Below are 20,222 nucleotides of genomic sequence, written 5' to 3'. Positions count from 1 at the left end.
ATGCTGCACGTCTAATGCGTGATGTTCTGCAAGACACAATATTCAGGTTCTTCCATGGCCATTCAAACCAAAAGATTTGGATAGTTATAGAGGCTTAATTATGTCCATGGGAAGACATTGTCAGGCAGTCATTTATGCTCATGGGAGGCACAAAAGACATTAAACTTGGGACCTTCAATTCGACTTTTAGATATATCGATGACGTTTCGTCTATTAACAATGATAACTTTCATTCATATGTCGATTTGATATATCCCTGTGAGCTCGAAATAAAGGACACCACAGAGTCGTCCACTGCTGCTTCATACTTAGATATTTTATTGAAAGTAGACATTAACGGCAAACTGATAACTCAACTGTATGACAAACGGGATGATTTCAGCTTCTCCTTCGTCAACTTCCCACATTTATGTAGCAATATTCCATTATCACCAGCATATGGTGTTTATATCTCTCAACTGATTCGATATGCAAGAGCTTGTTCTGGGTATAGTCAGTTTTTAAATCAAGGTAAGCTACTGACAAACAAGTTGATGGTACAGGGATTTCAACAGTCTCGATTGAAATCAGTATTTCGCAAATTCTAGAGTCGTTATAACGATCTAGTTCGTCAATACAACCTATCATTGGGTCAAATGCTGTCTGACGTGTTTCATACCGATTGTTAAGCCGTTCTTGGCACACTGATTTTGACTGCGGATAACTCCGTTTACCTGATCAGGATATGGGGCTCACGGCGGGTGTGACCGGTCAACAGGGGATGCTTACTCCTCCTAGGCACCTGGTCCCACCTCTGATGTGTCCAGGGGTCCGTGTTTGCCCAACTATCTATTTCGTATTGCTTGTAGGGGTTATGAGATTGATCGCTGTTCGTTATCTTCACCTTGCACTTGGGTAACTTGAACTGTTAATTACTGTAATCATCATTAGTTGTTGTGATATAGGGATTTTTAACCCAGCGTTTACATAATTTTTGTGTTATCAATAGATCAGTTATTATATATTTCTTATGTCTTAAATTGAATATGAAAAGTTCCTTGGCGTTCATCTTTTTTATCATAATAGTTCAAGTAAAGATTCCTTCAGTAAAACCAAGTATATGAACATCATCATTCACGTTTAGAAAAACATTCAGAGGTAGAGCATTCGCTTCGTAACCAGGATGTTGTGAGTTCGAGTCCCGCTAGTGTCATGTCTGCGTACACCCTGTTACATGTATACACAAAAGTGGCATTGTATGGCAGTGTACAAAATTAAACATAGATATTTCTATGTATTTCGAGGGAAAATAACTTTTAAAACAGGAAGGCTTTCTCGCAACGTAAGTGCAAACAAAGCGAAATATTTCACTAAATAACAAAGTTCATAACATTGTGATATTTGCTGAAGAGTAATGATAGATCATTTGTAATTTTAATGATAATTAAACGTGATTATCACGAACAGTCAATTACATGTACTCGGTATTTAGAAAAAAAATGCGACAATGGTCTAAAAAAAGTGGCTTTAGATTTTGATCAAAGTAAAAGTGTTGATGTATATTTTACTAGAAAAAGTGATAACTTCCTAAAGATCATATTTGTAGTGCATGGTTATTGTCCATGACTCAACACACTTCCCACATTTACAGAAAGTATGAAATTGAGGCTTCTGTGATTTAAGATTGGTAAAATTAGCTACTAGTAACCATTTCCTAATAACTGGCTACTTAAACAGAGGAAAAATGGCAACAGGTAGACAGCCACATGAAATTTCAAATATTATCTACTAGTGGTCAGCTACTTAAAGTGAGGGAACCTAGCTAAAATTACCTCTCTAACGTGCAACGGACTTAACACATTTACCGTATCTTTATGTGCATCATCAAGATCAAGAGAGAGAGAGAGAGAGAGAGAGAGAGAGAGAGAGAGAGAGAGAGAGAGAGAGACTTCACCGCGTCACCAGAAAACCTTGCTCACTAGCGAGACAATAAAAAATCCCTATATATTGTCCGCTAAAATTAGTTATTTACAATACTAAAACTGATAATTATTGACCGCCAGCTATGAGAAAATGTTTACTGTGTTTGAATGCAAGGTGAAGATAACGAACAGTGATCAATCTCATAACTCCTATAAGCAATACCAAATAGATAATTAAGCAAACACGGATCCCTGGACACACCAAAGGTGGGATCACGTGCCTAGGAGGAGTAAACATCCCCTGTTGACCGGTCGCACCCGCTGTGAGCCCTATATCCTGATCAGCTAAACGGAGTTATTCGCAGTCAAAATCAGTATGCCAAGAACGGCTTAACAATCGGTATGAGACACATCAGACAGCATTTGACCGAATGATAGGTTGTATTGACGAACTAGATCGTTATAACGACCATAGAATTTGTGAAATGCTGATTTGAATCGAGACTGTTGAAACCCATGTACCATCAACTTTTTTGTCAGTAGCTTACCTCGATTTAAAAACTGACTATACGCAGAACAAGCTCTTGCATATCGAATCAGTTGAGAGCTATAAACACCATATGCTGGTGATAATGGAATATTGCTACATAAATATGAGTTGTCAGTTTGCCGTTAACGTCTACTTTCATTAAAATATCTAAGTATGAAGTAGAAGTGGACGACTCTGTGGTGTCCTTTATTTCGAGCTCACTGGGATATATCAAATCGACATATGAATGAAAGCTATTATTGTTAATACACAAAACGTCATCGATATATCTAAATGTTGAATTGAAGGTCGCAGCGTATATAATTATTTATCAGTTTATTTAGATGGCGATGGATCATTATGCTTGGAAATTCCAAACATCATGCTCCATTTTTCCAGCTACATCACCTTTACAGTGGAAAATACGAATTCGATTTAGATAAGTGTTATATCGTAAGTGGTACGAGTATATCTATACATCTGCAAGGAATTGATGAAAAACTTGTGCATGATTCAACTTTTATCATACTTTGCACGTGTAAGTTCAAAATTGACAGGGTTTCTGTGATACCAGAGTGCATACATATAGTTTGGGACTATTTGTTCAGAACAAAGTAGTAAAATTATTTGAGAATATCCAGGTAGAATATGGAAGAATTATTACATGCATTGAACACAACTTTTCTAGAACAAAATTGTATAAACGAAGAACAAAACATAAATTACTTTTATTCTACAAAATTGCCTTTTGTTAGACACCTGTGTATTGAAGGATCCATTTATACAATTATACATGTACTTTCGGAATACTTATATTATAATTAAAAAACGAGTTCATGTGAATAATTTTTTACCTTCAAATACAAAAAACTTGGAATCAATTACGTCAAGAAATAATGATGATAGAAAAATCTTCATCAGTTCCTGCATTTAAATCAAATACAAAAAAATAGTTGGAGAAAAACAAGCTATACAATGATGGTATTAGATATGAAAATATACATAATTACATGTAGATAAGAATTAATGCATGGGGTTTAAATGCACGTTTATATTGTTTAAATAAAGATTTGTAATTGAGGATTCAACGTGTAAACTTTGGCTATTTCCATGATAGTGCTGAACATGTTTTTTCTTTATTGTATGCAAACGAGAGAGAAATGTTATGCATAAAAAAATCTCACTATCATTAGAACTCTTCAAACACTACTTATATATTAATTTAACACCATTATAATTAATATGTAAAAATAGTAGGGTATGAATGAAATTGATTATTTTTTATAGATAAAACGTCGATATATTTAAATGTCGAGTTGCAGGTCATTGGAGAAGAGCCTTTTATATAGAAGCTATTGAACTCTTGAATAAACCCTACTTGATAACAACATCAAAACAGGTCAGCTAACAAAGGATCACAAACTGTCCCCTTCCATTGTTCAAAATCACAATTTTTATGGTAGATTTCAACATTCAAAGAAGTGTTTCTATATATGCAAACCATACTCTTACAAATAACTGCACTAGTAATTTACGTAACACCACACACTAAACAAGTATGCTTTGTTGATTTATAGCTTACAAGACTGAGTGATATTACATTTCCATTAAATGTCAACATGTAGAACTTCCCTAAATATACTACAATCAGTATATTTTTTCTAATTGTTTTAAATAATTTTGACGATCATTTGGCGTTGAAGTTAATTAGAATTATAATTCCATCTATCTAAACATGAATTCCTAGAATTCTAATGACCATTTTGAAAGCAAATCAGCACATGCCTGTAATTTAATTGAATAAAAATCTTAATTAAATCCGTGATCTTTTCACCTTTTATTTAGAAAATAATTCATTTTAAACTCCTGATGCTTAAAAACAAGAAACTTTAAAAGAACCACATCCACATGCGTGTGCTAGAATGTGTCCTGTTGAGGATCTGGGTTATGCTAGGTCCTTAATAACCCTTGTTTCTCCCAAAAGGCGACTAAATATCCCTCGCATGATACCGCAAAACCGAGGCCCTTTGTCACAGCAGGTGTGGCACGTCAAAGATACCTCCCTACTCTTTGGCCGTAAGCGCCGAACATAGGCTTAACTTTTCAGTCCTTATCCGGCAATGGATGAAGTTTCCATATGAGTGAAAAATTATAGGAAGGGACATTAAACAAAATAAAATCAACCAATCTTTGCTAATTTCTTGTTTAAACATATTCCCATCCATTTACAATTTTCACCTTTATATAAAGCAAAGATTTCATATCTTTATCATTTGTAGAGCCTTGCATCAACAACCTTCGTTTATAGAATGATACAGCATGCCAAGTTTCTTGATTTTTATGCAAAAATGACATTCAAATGTACACACTGAGACATTTTTAATTAAAATATGACAGCTGATATTTTGGTAAGATGATCAATTTTACTGCACAAGGAATTCTGTCATGAATACTCCTATTTCGTCGATCTAATATTTTTGCGAGTTTTACATGATGTTAACTATTAAAGCCTATTAGTATCATGTACAAAAAATTAGATTTCAATACCTCGTCAGATTGATTACGAGATAATCATCTGTGCATGTGGATCCGGGTTAGGATAGGTCCTCAGTACCCCTTGCTTGTCGTAAAAGGCGACAAAAATGGGGCGGTCCTTCGTATGAGACCGCAAAAACCGAGGCCCCGTGTCACAGCAGGTGTGGCACGATAAAGATGCCTCACTGCTCAATGGCCATAAGCGCCAAGCATACGCCTAAATTTTCCAGCCCTTCAACGGCAATCAATCAATATCTGTATGTGAAAAAGACAATAAAACAAACAAAAAACGGTATACAGTCGGATCAAGATTGATTGATTGTATATTGTTTAACGTTACTCGAGAGTATATTTCACTCACATGTAGACGTCACCATTGCCGGTTAAGGGCTGCACATTTTAGGCCTATCCTCGGCGCTTACGGCCTTTCAGCTTTCTCGTACCACAACTGCTGTGACATGGGGCCTCAGATTTCGTAGGGACTTTGTATCCCATTTCCATTCGCAATAACCGTGTGGCATGAAAGCGAGGTGAATTTCCACGCAGAAGTGGAAGTATATTTATATCTACAAATTTATGTTTATGTATATAAATTTATGTTTATATATATATATATAAATTCTTATTTTATTGCTCCAAATCTTCAGATTCAGAACCTACACTTTAAAACTCACGATCGAAAGATATGTGGATCTCAGTTATGATCATGTTCAGATGTGCAATTCTACCACTGAATATTGAAACTGTTATGTGACCAAAATGAAATAGAGACAGAAAAATACCTTGCTATTCTGTGATATTTGGATAAAAAAGAAGCTGATAGTAGCATTCCATATATTGCTTTTTTAGGTATAAAATTTATCGCCTGATTAATCCTTGTTACATTCAATCATTGTTTATTGGATATATATTTTATAGAATTTGAGGACAACAAAACGTGTTCTCATAAAATCCCACATCGGTCTCTGTAACTCATGATTGTTGTCGTTTCCTAATACACATGATTCGGGCCAGTACACAGATGTACAGGATTGCACTGTCTGTTTTTAAAAAATATAACTGCTTTTCGAGAAATACCGCGTCTAAATGATGTTCACTGCAATAACCAAATCGGTTAACTAGAAGCGGGTGTATCCCAGTTTACTGTTGCAAGAGATTTCACATTTGCAAAACGCATCATATCTCGCCTCTGAAGATATCAGAGGCGTGGTTCAACAAATGATCAAATGAACAAATGATCATCATAGACCAGGTAGACGACGCGTGACGTCAGCAGCACAGGATCGCTTCATCCGATTGTGTCATCTTCATCAACGATTTACAGAAGCGACATCTATAGCATCTGGTATTCCCGGGAGTTGCAGAATATTAGATAAGAAACATCGTAATCGACCACAGAATGCTGGGAATAGAGCGTGCAGACCTAGTGGTTCTGACTTTGCAACATCGCCGCAACCAACATGGATGATCTCAGACTAATAGTCTATGGCTACGTAACATTGAAGAAGAGTTTGATTCAGTGATAAATCTCGATTCTTAATGCAGTTCCCTCAATGAGGACTCAGAATACATAGGCGCCGAAATGAAAAGGAGGCCGACCGGTTTGTAGAGGATAGTGTTACAATGTAGGATACAATATCCTATACAGGCGGTACCGCATCGGTTCACTTTGACGGCTCAATGGTATACTGATGAAGTCATACAGCCATACGTAGTTCGAGTAATGAGGCATCCCGTAGCAGTGTTCCAACATGACAACGCCAGAACACATACCGCTTCTCTCACACGTGATGTTTTGCAAGGACACAATATCCAGGTTTTTCAATTCCCTGGTCATCAAAATCACCAAATTAAAACCCTATCGAACATGCATGTGACGAAGTTGATAGATTTTAGAGACTTGTGTACATAGGAAGGCGTTGTCAGACAGTCATTTATACTTCTGGGAGCCACATTAGATATGGAACTTGGGGATCTTAAACTTTTAACCAACGTAAAACAACTGATGTATATTATATTAGAAAAAGTTATAACTGCCATGATATAAGATTTTGGACAGCATGGAGCTTTTGCATGACTGAACATACCTTGCTCACATAATTATGAAATTCAGGCTTCTATAACTTAACATGTAACATATCGTTAAAAGTTAGCTAATAGTAACCAGCTCCTAATAACTGGCAACTTAAACAGAGAAAAGTTAGCTACTGGAAGATGGATATTTGAAGCTTAAAATGGTAACTACTAGTGGTCAGCTACTTAAAGTGAATAAAGCTATCTAATAATTATGTAACATGCATGCTCTCCGTTGCATTACTTGTGTGATCAAGAGAGGCATTGCCATATCACTAGAAAAGCTAGCTTATTAGCGAGACAGCAGAAGTTCCCTATATGTTGTCTGCTTTAAGTAAATGGTTACTAGTAGATCAATGCTGCAAGAAATTGATGAAAAGGCTTGTGGATGTCTCAACTTTTAACATACTTTGCATATGTAAGTTCAAAATTGACAGGGTTTCTGTGATTAAACTTAAGACCTATACCAGAGTGTGCAGATGTACATGAAGTTTGGGATAATTGTTCAGAACAAAGTAGTAAAATATTTGAAGACACCCAGGTTGGATCTGGAAGAATTATAACAGGCATTGGGCACAATTCTTCTATAACAAAATTGTATGTACAAAGGACAAAATATGATTACTTTTATTCTACAAATTTGTCTTTTCATATGCACATGTACATTTAAGGGAGATAGATGATCCATATATAAATGTATAATTGTATATATATGTACTTTTGGAAGCATTATGATTGAACAAATGATTTTATATAATTCATATTTTAACTTCAATACAAAAAACCTAGAATGATAATAGAATAACCTTCGTCAGTTCCTGCATTCAAATCAAGTGCTAAAAATATTCCGAGAAAAACAAGCTACATTTGTATACGATTATGGTAATAGATGTGAAAATATACATAGTCAGTTAAGAATTAATGCATGGAATTTAAATACACATTTACATTGTTTATATGAAGACTTTCAATTTAGGATCGCACGTGTAAACTTTTTTTTTCATGATAGTGCTGAACATTCTTTCGTTATTGTCCAACGTATGCAAGCCAGAGAGAAATTTTCTTGATTTAAAATCAATAATCACTATAATCCTATCTGTCGAAATACTACTTATATAATAATTTAACATAGTTATAATTGATATTTAAGAAATTCATAAAAATGTAATAGATAACTACTTAGCATATCAATTTTGTACATAACAGTGATTGTTGTCCTTGCATTGTATTTCTCATTTATTTCTAACTATTTATTACATTTTTTACTACAGCTATAGTGTGACCTTGTACTGATAAAAGGACTTATATGGACTGTGTTTCCTATCCAATACATTTATGTTTTTACATGAAACAAAACATTGTGTAAAATGAGGACAAAATTATCATGATCGTTTAAAGGCATAATTAAGAAATACTTTCTATTCTTAAATACTATAGGGTTATTGAACTTATATTGGTGAATATTGGCACGAGTTGGCTGTCAAAATGTACGAGCTTCCGAATGCATTTTGACAGCCAACTCTTGCCAATATTCACCAATATAAGTTCAATAACCCTTTTATTGTAAAGCTATAGTATTTTATTGTTAAATTATATACCTTTTCACTTAAAATACTACAAAATAGACGATAATTCATCAATATTGGCATCTAAGGTGAAAATGTGCAATATCATGCGCAGCATGCATTTCTTAACTGTTCAATATTTTGGCTTATTTACGTCCTTACTGTACGCTCATACTCGAAATGTTTCGGGCGCACACAATATACGCAATGCAAAGTCAGCGTTCAAAATATTCTCAGGATATTGAACGCTGACATTCTCTAGGTTTTACGCAGATTTTATAATATAATATTTATTAGCTACATAATAATATTTATCACTTTTAATTTATTACTTTTAATGTTAATATTATGTTAATGTGATTGCTAATGGGGAGTTGAATGTAAATATATTTGACGAATAATGATTTTCTTCTGATTATCTGATACATACGTAAATATGTATTTACATAGAATTAAAGTTTAAATAAAGAAAATTGCAAACTATCTCTAAAACTAAATTACAGAAGCTGAGAACAAACAGAAAGTCTACATACTGAAATTTTCAGTGTAAGATAGGATAATGAAAAGGTACGTTCTGAATGAGCACAAATAGAAAGTCTACATACTGCAATATCCAGTGTAAGATAGGACAACGAAGTGGTAAGTTCTGAATGAGAACAAACAGATCGGCTACATACTGCAATATCCAGTGTAAGATAGGACAATGAAAAGGTAAGTTCTCAATGAGAATAAACAGAAAGTCTATATACTGCAATATCAAGTGTAAGATAGGACAACGAAAAGGTAAGTTCTGAATGAGAACAAACAGATCGGCTACATACTGCAATATCCTGTGTAAGATAGGACAATGAAAAGGTAAGTTCTGAATGAGCGTCAAGACCAAACTAAACTAAATGATCTATACTTTATATATATATATATATATATATATATATATATATATATATAGAGAGAGAGAGAGAGAGAGAGAGAGAGAGAGAGAGAGAATAGATACTAACGGCAAACTAACAATTCAACGTTATGATAAACGGGATGAGTTCAACTTCTCTATCGTCAAATTCCCATATCTATGAAACAATATTCCATTATCACCTGCATATGGTGTTTATATCTATCAACTGATTTGATACGTAAGAGATTGTTCTGCAGAACATATGCGTTGAGCTGTAGAAATCTGTGAATGTGCAGATATCTAAATAAAATCATAGAAATTCACGCAGTGTTTGAGGAATAAGAAATTCTAGACTTCATTACACATTTGTGATTTTCTTTCTGAAAATGAGGAATAGACTATACCGTCTCCCCTTTTTATTTCCATAACTATAAGGTGGTTTGCTTTGGTTCTAATACTCAATTCCAAATTATTGATGGAGTAAATGTTACCTAATTTATGAATTAAAAAAGAGTTTTTTTGATAGCTCCATATTTCTTGATAGTCGGGAAAGCATTGCTGAGCTTCCAAAACCATCAAACACGCTCATTATGTGGGCTTAAAATTTTAAACAATTGAAGGGCAACATGATCCATGAGATTATTTCATGAATTATAGGAGGCAGTATTAGGAAAAACAATCCGCTCTAGCTTGCTTGAGTAAAGTTTTCCTCGATGTATCAATCATTTCATTTGTGAGTTTAAATGAAAGTGTTAGTCAAATCTAAAATATCAGATACTGTATACTGAGAAATATTCGCCCTCGTTTTAATTTCGCTCCTTTCGCCCTTGCTGTCAGTGAATGAATTTAGACTTTAAACAAATTTGGTGAATAAAATCTTAGATTTTGGGGATGAATATATATATTGTCTGCTAAAAAATACCTTTAATCCATTTTGGACTGATGTTTTTACTTCATAGTTGAAGGTAATGAGTTCACACTTGGCATTGATATCTCGGACGCAAACACAATTTGTAAATGTTCTAATATGGTACAATTCAAAATTAAAAGTTGGCAAGTCATATGTGTTTGCAAAAACGTGGTATGAAAAAGGTGTCAAGACAGTCAATGATCTTGTAGACTCTAACGGTGTTTTTCTAACAATGGATAAATTTGGGGGAAAATTGATATTGATCATGTTTGTTTTATGCAATACAACAGTAAAATAAATTCTATATCTACAATGGCAAAACACTGCGGATGTCAAAAGAGTTGAGAAAATATGTTAATGGTCCAGCCACACCTATTCACTATGAAGATATATTATTGCATAAGAAATGCACAAATTGCATATATAAGAACATTACTTATAAAGAAGAAATTCCGACTTCAATTGCTAAATGGAATTCCTGTCCATTTTTGAGGGGCTATAGAGATATCATTACCAAAGAAGTTTTTGAAATATGTTTTAAATTAACGTCAGATTCAGCAGCACGATGATTGCAATACAGAATTTTACAAAGAATTATACCAGTTAAAAGTTACTTGAAAAAATTAAAATTGTTCATAATGATATTTGCTCATTTTGTGGCCACAGCTCTGAAAACATTAAATATAGTTTTGTGTTTTGTGACAAGATAGGAACTTTGTGGAACCAACTAAGTTTACATATTGATGAGAAAACAACAGCTATAATTGGTTTCAATGTACTTAATATTTGTTTTGGTGATTGTCTATTACAAAATTCAAACAAAGTAATAAATTTCATAATTTTATATACCAAACAATAGATACATTTCTTTTGCAAACAAAACAGATTACCATTTTTGAGGGTGTATTACAATATATTAGGATGAAATGTGAAATTGACCAATGTATATTTTCAAAATACTGCAATTTCAAAAAAAAAAAAAACCAAAAAAAAAAAAAAACCCAGTTCAATCTGGGCTGAATGGATAAACATTTTTGATTAATGCCTTTCCACATTTTACTTGGGTGCTGTCAACTTTAATATGGTATAATTAAACTATGTGTGTGAACATATCTATGAATGTTATTATCAGACACTATTATCAGATATTATCAACAGGGGATGCTTACTCTTCCTAGGCACCTGATCCCACCTCTGGTGTGTCCAGGGGTCCGTGTTTGCCCAACTATCTATTTTGTATTGCCTGTAGCAGTTATGAGATTGATCACTGTTCGTTATCTTCACCTTGCATACTAAGATATGTAAAATAAAAAAAAATAAAATAAAAAATCAAACTTGGACGATTTAAAAATGGGATAAATGTAGAAGAGCGACAATAACACCGAGTTGGTCGAATCTAAAGTATTCACAATATCAAATAGCTTTTGCATTCCTTTATATTTGATTCATAATATCCAAGTATTCACTGACAAGCAACCATATGGAAACCTCTGCCATAATCAAATACTGGTATGCATATGTAACCCGTCATTCATTCAATCGTACTTTATTTCCTTCCTAACGAGGTTACGATGATGCAAATATAACAAACGATTACAAGTGCATGTTGAGTAAAACAAAATCAGAACAACGAATAAACAAGTTTCAAACATTAAACTATGTACATATTAGACAGGAAAAGGAGAGGGTCACTAGTTTCTGATCCCACCTCTGGTATATCCAGGGGGTCCGTATTTGCCCAACTCTTATATTTGTATTTCTCATAGGAGTTATGAGATTTATCACTGTTCGTTGCCTCAACCGATTCCTTGGGATAACAAAGCCGTTTTTGTTAAATATGTTCAACGTCATGAGATTGAGTGGAATCATAGAATGCATATTTTGAATATTACGTAAAACTTGAAATATCTAAAATGCAAAAATGTTAATTTAAGGAACCAAAAACTAGGTTCCTAGTTTCAAGGTATCCTACTTTCTTTGCAATTGATATTCATACAGTGTAAATATAAAACTAAAAGCAACCCACATTCACTGCCCCTGTCTGTTACGCGGTAGTTTTACTAGTATATATAGATGGTCGGTAAGCTGAGAAGCTGTATTACACAGCGGTAGCCGGTGGAATCCAAAACTAATCAGGTAAGATATTGTTTTTGAAAATTTATTATGAACTCTTGAAAACCTTTCTTAAAATTGAATACATCGCTGTGGCAAAGTTTTTAGTAAAACGAACAGAGTGTACTTTCTGGTGTTTTCCTGATTCGAGCACATTGAATATTTTCCTTTATGCTTACACATTCTAAACGCACAAGATACTAAAAGTCATGTTTACTAAGATTTGTTCTGTGTATGATCAGTTTCTAAATGGAGACAAGTTACTGACGAACAAGTTGATGTTACAGGGGCATCAAGAGTCTCGTTTATACTCAGCCTTTCGCTAATTCTAGGGTCTTCATAACGATCTAATATTCGAATATAACCGTCATTTGATCAAATACTCTTTGATGTGTTTCATAACAATTATTAGGCCATGCTTTGCACACCGATTTTGACTACTGACTACTCCGTTTACCTGATCAAGATATATGGTTCACGGCGGGTGTGACCGACCGGTCGACAGGAGATGCTTACATATCCTAGGCATCTGGTTCACCCTGTAGTATATTCAAAGGTCCGTGTTTGCCTAACTCTTAATTCTGTATTACTTATCTACCGTTATGAGATTGATCACTGTTCGCTATCTTCACATTTTCACAGTTCACCTTTTTATTACATCTTATTGAGAAAGAATACCATCTGTATTTTCCGAAGGTATTCTCTCTGTAAACTACACTTGCGTTCTATACATATTTATAATTTCAATAGTCCATATATTAGTGTATATAAGGAATGGCTTTAATGCTGGGGCATATTATACAAGTATGACCTATTTTGGGTCATTTTACGCTTTATAATCCGCGAAGTAATGAAACAATCCCCCTTTTTCTCTGTAAGAAATGCATTTCAAAATGAACAGGGCAATGTTTACTTTGTAAATCATTAATTCGAATATGATATCTTTATTTTAATGTAATTATTATTCTACAATCAACAGAGAAAGATGTTTCAAAACAGTGATTAGCGTACAAATATATGTTAATTGACAAGGTGAAAACAATATGTGTATCAAACCGAGGTATCGTATTTCACACGTTGCCTTTCTATTCCATAGAAAGCCCAAAACAGTTCTGGGTGTACATTTAGAGAGAGAGAAAAAAATAGTTCAGGCAGTTGGTTGTCAAGGGTGTGTGTCCCCATACCAAACTAGGTTATACAAAAATAACCTGCGTTCCTCAATTGGAATTTTACCATTCAAAGACTAGAATACAATAAGAATTAATTTATTTAACATTATCTCGAAAAATTACAATTTCATAAACAAGAAAAAATTATACTACCATACCGCAAATACTGCTAGTTTTTCACGACTGATCATCAATCTATGATTTTTGTTTAAGTAATTGTTTAAATTGACTCTTCATGAAATTAAATATGAAATATAAGAGTTAGATACATTTCAAGACATTATTATGATTTATTGAAACATAAGATATTTCAATATGTTTATGGATACAACTAAGAAATAAGTAATTTCTAAGGGAAAACGCGCATCATGGAAATTTTGTCAGCAGAACAGCAAACGCCATGTTTGCTGAAAAAATGTTATTTATTACTTAATTTGAAATTTTGGTTTTGTCTTTGAGTACCCCTGAATAATATCGAATATACCATTTATCTGAATTCTATTTGACAAAACACAACATATATATTACTCAGGATTATGTTTGTTGGGTTAAAGTAATTCCATCCTCCTGTGATGTCATCAGATTTTGCAAAATCAATTATTTATTTAGATTTATGCATGATAGGAACATATATTTTGTTGGAGTATTTTCCGATAGTTATTGTAAAAAAAAACTTGTTAAAAATCAACTATTTCAAAAGTTTAAGTTATAATCAAGTAAGTGAATAATCAAGCATACGTTTCAAAATATTGAATCCAAGGGAAATAACTCTGTTTCTATTGATTCTTTATCAAGTCTATTATGCGATAGATTTCCTTTATTTTTACAGACATTTTGTATATTTTTGTGAAGATACAGTTTCATAAAATTGTTACGGATGCTACTATATCCGCATAACCAGTTTTTATGAAAAATTTGATAACGGTGTTTAAGGAAAAATTGCAATTTTCTAACGGAGATATATGATTCTATTTATGTACCTCTCGCATCTTAAAAAGTGGGATGACCTATGCATTTTATTTGATAATTTGTTAGTTTTGACTCTAATGAATGAAAATAAATACACTTTTCAAACTTGTATCAGATAAAACAGCGAGTATGGAGTTACCTTAACAGAAAACATTCAGTATGTTTACGTATACTAACAGTACTTTTATGATGGTGTTGGAGTTCAGTGTGCGCACTCTCTCCATTCAGCAGTAAAAGCGCAGTCAAAGCGGCAAATACCAGAATCAACTTTGAGCTAATATTTATTTTCTATTTATTATTCTTTCTATTTTTAGCGATAATTAATCAATGAGGAACGAAATATGTAATGAAAGAGTTAAATACATTTCTAAGACATTATTTTGAAATTGTGTATGTAAAAGTAAAGATCAGCTTTTATTTATTTTCCAAAACAAACAGTATTTCAGTGTGATATAACTATGCACAAACTTCCAAATTATATCACTGAAGAGACATTATTTGTCGAAATGAGCATCTGGTGCATCAAAATAGGTACCGTATAAGTTTTACATAATGAATATCGGTATTTGAAATTCCGCATTACTTCTACATGTAGTTTGAGTCCATAATCATTAAAACCTAATACTGTTTTCCATGAATTTTATTCTTCGGTACAAAATGCAAGAACTATTTGAAAGGAACGGATTTTAGTTAAATTCTTTTAAATTTTGTATATAAATATGTCGCAGTACGTTAAAAAATATGCATCCATTATATTTACATTCTTCTTTTATTTCTATCGAGATTTGCAGCCGTTAAAATAGAAGTCCTATGATAACCAATATCCATACGTGCATTGTTCACAACTTCAGGGCCTCCGTGGCCGAGTGGTTAGAGCATCGCGCTCAAAATCACACGGCCTCTCACTCCTGTCGGCGCGAGTTCGAATCACGTTCGCCCCAGTAAGTGACAAAATTTCCCAGTTTACTTTCGGAAGGTCGGTGGTCTCTTCCCAGGTACATTGTATCTGAGTTCTCTCTTCCACCAATAAAAACTTGGCGCCACCAGATAACTGAAAAATTGTTGAGTGTGGCGGAAAACATCAATCAATCACAACTTCAGAACATGATCCCGCCTCTTGAATACCCAGGGGTTCGTGTTATCCTAACTCTCTATTTTGCATTCTTGTAGGAGTTATGAACGGCTTGTTATTTTACCTTTTGATGAGGAAACGGGTATCATTTCAATCTATAAAGATATCAAAGGCAAAAACCATTAAATTCATATATGAAATTAAATCCTATTTTTAGAAAGAATTACACAATATAATCGTCATATGAATATGCTTCAGTGGAATGTTTTCCATTTAAATGTGTTACGTTTCATTATTTTTCTCGTAACAGAAATGCTGAACCTTCTAGCCCTCGTCTGCTTCATTGCTTGTTCTGTTGCGGGCCAGATCTCTACAACTTACAGTGACCACAGCCCACCCTATTCTACAGGCACTTACAGTGACCACAGCCCACCCTATTCTACAGGCACTTACAGTGACCACAACCAATCCTATTTTACTGGCACATACAGTGAGCACAACCCAAGCTATTCTACAGGGACTTACAGTGACCACAACGCACCCTATTCTACAGACACTTACAGTGACCACAACCCGACCTATTCTACAGGCACGTACAGTAACCACAACGCACCCTATTCTACAGACACTTACAGTGACCACAACCCGACCTATTCTACAGGCACTTACAGTGACCACAGCCCACCCTATTCTACAGAGACTTACAGTGACCACAACCCAACCTATTCCACAGGCACTTACAGTGATCACAACCAACCCTATTCTACAGGCACTTACAGTGATCACAACCCAACATATTCTACAGGCACTAATAGTAATTGTTGTACCCATTCTACAGGCACTTATAGTGGCCACGAGTCAAGTCATCACGGGGTGAACTTTGGAGATGGATCTGCTGCAGTCGCTGCTACTGATAGATTTGTTAGCTTAAGATCCGGTTTAGGTGTCGGCATGCGACGTGGTATGCGCGGTGGCATGCGTGGTGGCATGGGCAGTCGTATGGGTGGTAGTATGAACGGTAGCATGGGTGGTCGCATAGGTGGTCGCATGAGCGGTGTTATAAGCGGTAGCATGGGTGGTCGCATGGGCGGTGGAATGGGTCGTGGGAGGAATGGTGACATGCGAGGTGGCAGGGGTGGTCGCATGGACGGTGGCATGGTTGGTGGGAGGAATGGTGGCATGCGAGATGGCAGGGGCGGTCGCATGGACGGTCGCATGGGCAATGGTATGCGCGGTGGTATGAACGGTGGCATAGACAGTGGCATCCACGATAGGATGGGCAGTGGTAACGGCGGTGGTAATGGCGATGGTAACGGCGGCGGACACAATGGTGGAAGCGGTGGTAACAGGAGAACAAGGGTATTTTTATGAACGTTTACAACAATTGAATATAATCATATTTCACGAGTATAAGTAAAGTAAATATTTTTATTTCCTTTTCTTTTTCAGGTGTATTAAATTAAAGAGAAGACCGAACGGTGTTTTCAATTGTATCAGTTGTATACATAATGAATGACAAAAGTGCTTTCTTTTCTCCTTAATTGCTTCAATGATAGAGTTGATGATAGCCCGTGATATACTGCTTTGAAACCATGCTCCGCCCTGAACCAAAATAGCATGACAGGTATATCGTGTATATGGACTTCATACTTTCTCTAAAGCTTAGGTTCCATAACAAATATACCCGTTGTTAATACAGATGCAACATACATTTATGACAAGTAAATATCAATCGACACATGGTATCGTTAAAAACACGAATTGCATTTATTTATTTATTTATTTTGTATTCTTTTTTTGGAAATTCAAATCCTGTATTAAACTGTGTTTATGATTGTCAAATTAATTTGCCTTTAAACCACTGGACTTCGCTGATGTCAATATCTTTCATACGAGGTAGTTACTGAATAACAGAAAATTTTGGTCTCTTAAGAAAACATACATAAAATTCTTTAAACTAAGATCAGGGTATGAATAAGTGAAGATACCGAATAGCGACAAATCTCATAAATCCCCAAAAGAGAATACAACATTAAGAGAAGAGCAAACCTTGACTGACCCCTGAAAAGACCAGAGGTGGGGTCAAGTACCTAGGGGGTGAACATCCCCTGTTGACCGATCACACACGCTTTGAGCCCTATATCCTGATTATGTAAACGGAGTAATCCATTAGCGTGTCATGAACTATGTCGGCGTAAAGTGTCGCAGTTCATAAATTTCTGGATTTTCCAGAAATGAACCTTTCTTATATTTACATTCTACTTTCATTTCTCTCGAAATTCCTAGCGGTTTATCAAATTCATAAACGTATTGTTCACGACTGTATCGGAAATGTAAATATATGGAAATTAATGAAAACAAGAAAATCTGATGCATTTAGTAATTGACATCAGCATCATCTTAATGACTTTTCTAAACTCTCAAACTCTCTCTCTCTCTCTCTCTCTCTCTCTCTCTCTCTCTCTCTCACACACACACACACACACACACATACACACGATCTGTAAACCAAATATCTTAGCAACGTGTGACCAGCGCACTACAGCATCTAGGCAGTAAAACTTGTTATTCGTGACGATGGATTCCTAGCTACACTTTCCCACGCATATGAGATATATGAGATTGATCATTGTTTGCTATCTTGCAAGAATAATGAACTGAATATTTCTTCACTTAAACATTAACGACACTTTTTGTTAAATCTCTGACCTATGAAGAGGAGTCATTATCAACAGGTTGTACATGAGAAGACCTAACACTCGACGTTATGGGTCCGAACCCAATCTGGAATGACTCCGAAAGAAAAGAAAACAAAAAACTGACAGTCTTGGTTATCAAGTCAAACCGCAGCTGGAGCAACATTAAGTACAAGATCAGTTCTTGTTATTTCACAAACCCAAGCAGGAATAAGAGAAAATGCAAGGAAACACTAATAGTTGTAGTTATTGTTCCATAACCCCAGACGGAACAACTTTTAGAGAAAAGGGAAGGAGAACACAAAAACCCTAATAAAAAGATGAAGATAACGAATAGTGATCAATCGCCTAACTCATAAACAGTACAAAGATAAGAGGGCAAATACAAACCCCTACAAATACCAAATGTGGGATCAACTGTCTAGGGCTGAACATTCCTTGTGGACCGGTTAAATTCTCTGTGACCCCTTTATCTAGATCAGGTAAACGGAGGAATCTGTAGTCAAAATTAAGAATGTAAAGATCGAATTAAGGATTTCTAGGTAACATGTCAGACAAAATAGGACCCAATGAGAGGTTGTATTGCTAAATTAGTTCGTTATCACGAGCAGAGAAATTGCGAAATGCTGACTTTAAACGAGAATATTGAAACCCCTGTAACATCAACTTATTTATCACTAGTCTGCATCGGTTTATACAATCTTTCAATAGCAGAATCAGCACAATCTTTTTATGTAGAGGTTTTTCAATAAATCCTGCTTCGTAAGAATATGAAAACAGTCCCCTAATAAAGGAGCACAAATTGTTTCCCTGGTATTCCAGAAGACCTCATCACCAAACACTACGAAGATGATGTCCATGTGGAACTCCAGATATCAACTTCAGTATGTTTTGGATATCAACTTCAGAAAACTTCCGTGTAGAATCAGAGTGGTATTTAACAAAAGGTGACAAAGCAATGTTAACAAATTAACAAAGTAATGTTTTCGATGACTGATCACAAATATTAATATTTGAATTTTCTAGTTTTACCCTGCCTTTGCTTAAAGCAAAGTCCTGGTTGTATGCACGCATACATGTATTGCTATCCTTACTGTAGACTAAACAATAGGGAGAAAACACAAAAACAAACAGCTATCAATATACTAAATAATGACAAAGAGAATCAAATATATAGATGAAATTTGGATTTTTAATTGAAAATAGAATGAAGGTGGAAATAGGAATGGGTTTCCTAATTTCATTCATACTATAACGACACGAGTAATTACCTTGCGCACTTACACTATTTCATGGGTATGAATATAATCAAGCTACTGAATCTGTTTTGTTTTGCCCCATTACCTGTTCTCCCCGAGTGGGGTCGCCCAATTACCTGGCGCTGCGTTCAATATCGTAGCGCTACCGAGCCCTGCGTTCATACAATCCGTTCAATATACCTAGTAATCTAGCCTAGCTGCTAGGCTAGCCGCTACGATATTGAACGCAGTCCTGTTCTCCCTAAGTAGTCGTCCCTATTACACATTTTCTCGGACTGGTTTCTTCTCAATGAGTTATTCGGATCTTGTAAAATATAGTACACAATAGGTGTAAATTTTATGCGAATTTAAATGATTTCATTCAAAAATACTCGCAAAGAAAGCGAAAATTCAATAATCGCGAAGAAAAAACAACATACAGTATACCGAGATGTGAGAAAAGCAATAAATCAAAAAGAAAATCGAATACAGACGGATCAAGGCGATGCAGTGCATAAATGATAATACGTAAAGCACCAGATTCCAACAACACCCGGTGTC

General features: G+C 34.9%; 1 protein-coding gene across 1 annotated transcript in view; it reads left to right on the top strand.

Moving 5' to 3' along the window:
- LOC125649487 (uncharacterized transmembrane protein DDB_G0289901-like) overlaps positions 1-20,222 on the top strand; it is a 47,506-nt gene that overhangs the window by 9,040 nt on the left and 18,244 nt on the right. Inside the window, exon 3 of the mRNA XM_056166197.1 lies at positions 16,566-17,069. Within this exon, the coding sequence (XP_056022172.1) occupies positions 16,566-17,069 (504 nt within the window). The remainder of the gene's footprint in view (positions 1-16,565; positions 17,070-20,222) is intronic.

The sequence above is a fragment of the Ostrea edulis genome, chromosome 5 (genome assembly GCF_947568905.1).
Source record: "Ostrea edulis chromosome 5, xbOstEdul1.1, whole genome shotgun sequence".
In the NCBI taxonomy this organism is placed as follows: domain Eukaryota; kingdom Metazoa; phylum Mollusca; class Bivalvia; order Ostreida; family Ostreidae; genus Ostrea; species Ostrea edulis.
This window is presented reverse-complemented; position numbering and strand designations above follow the sequence as displayed.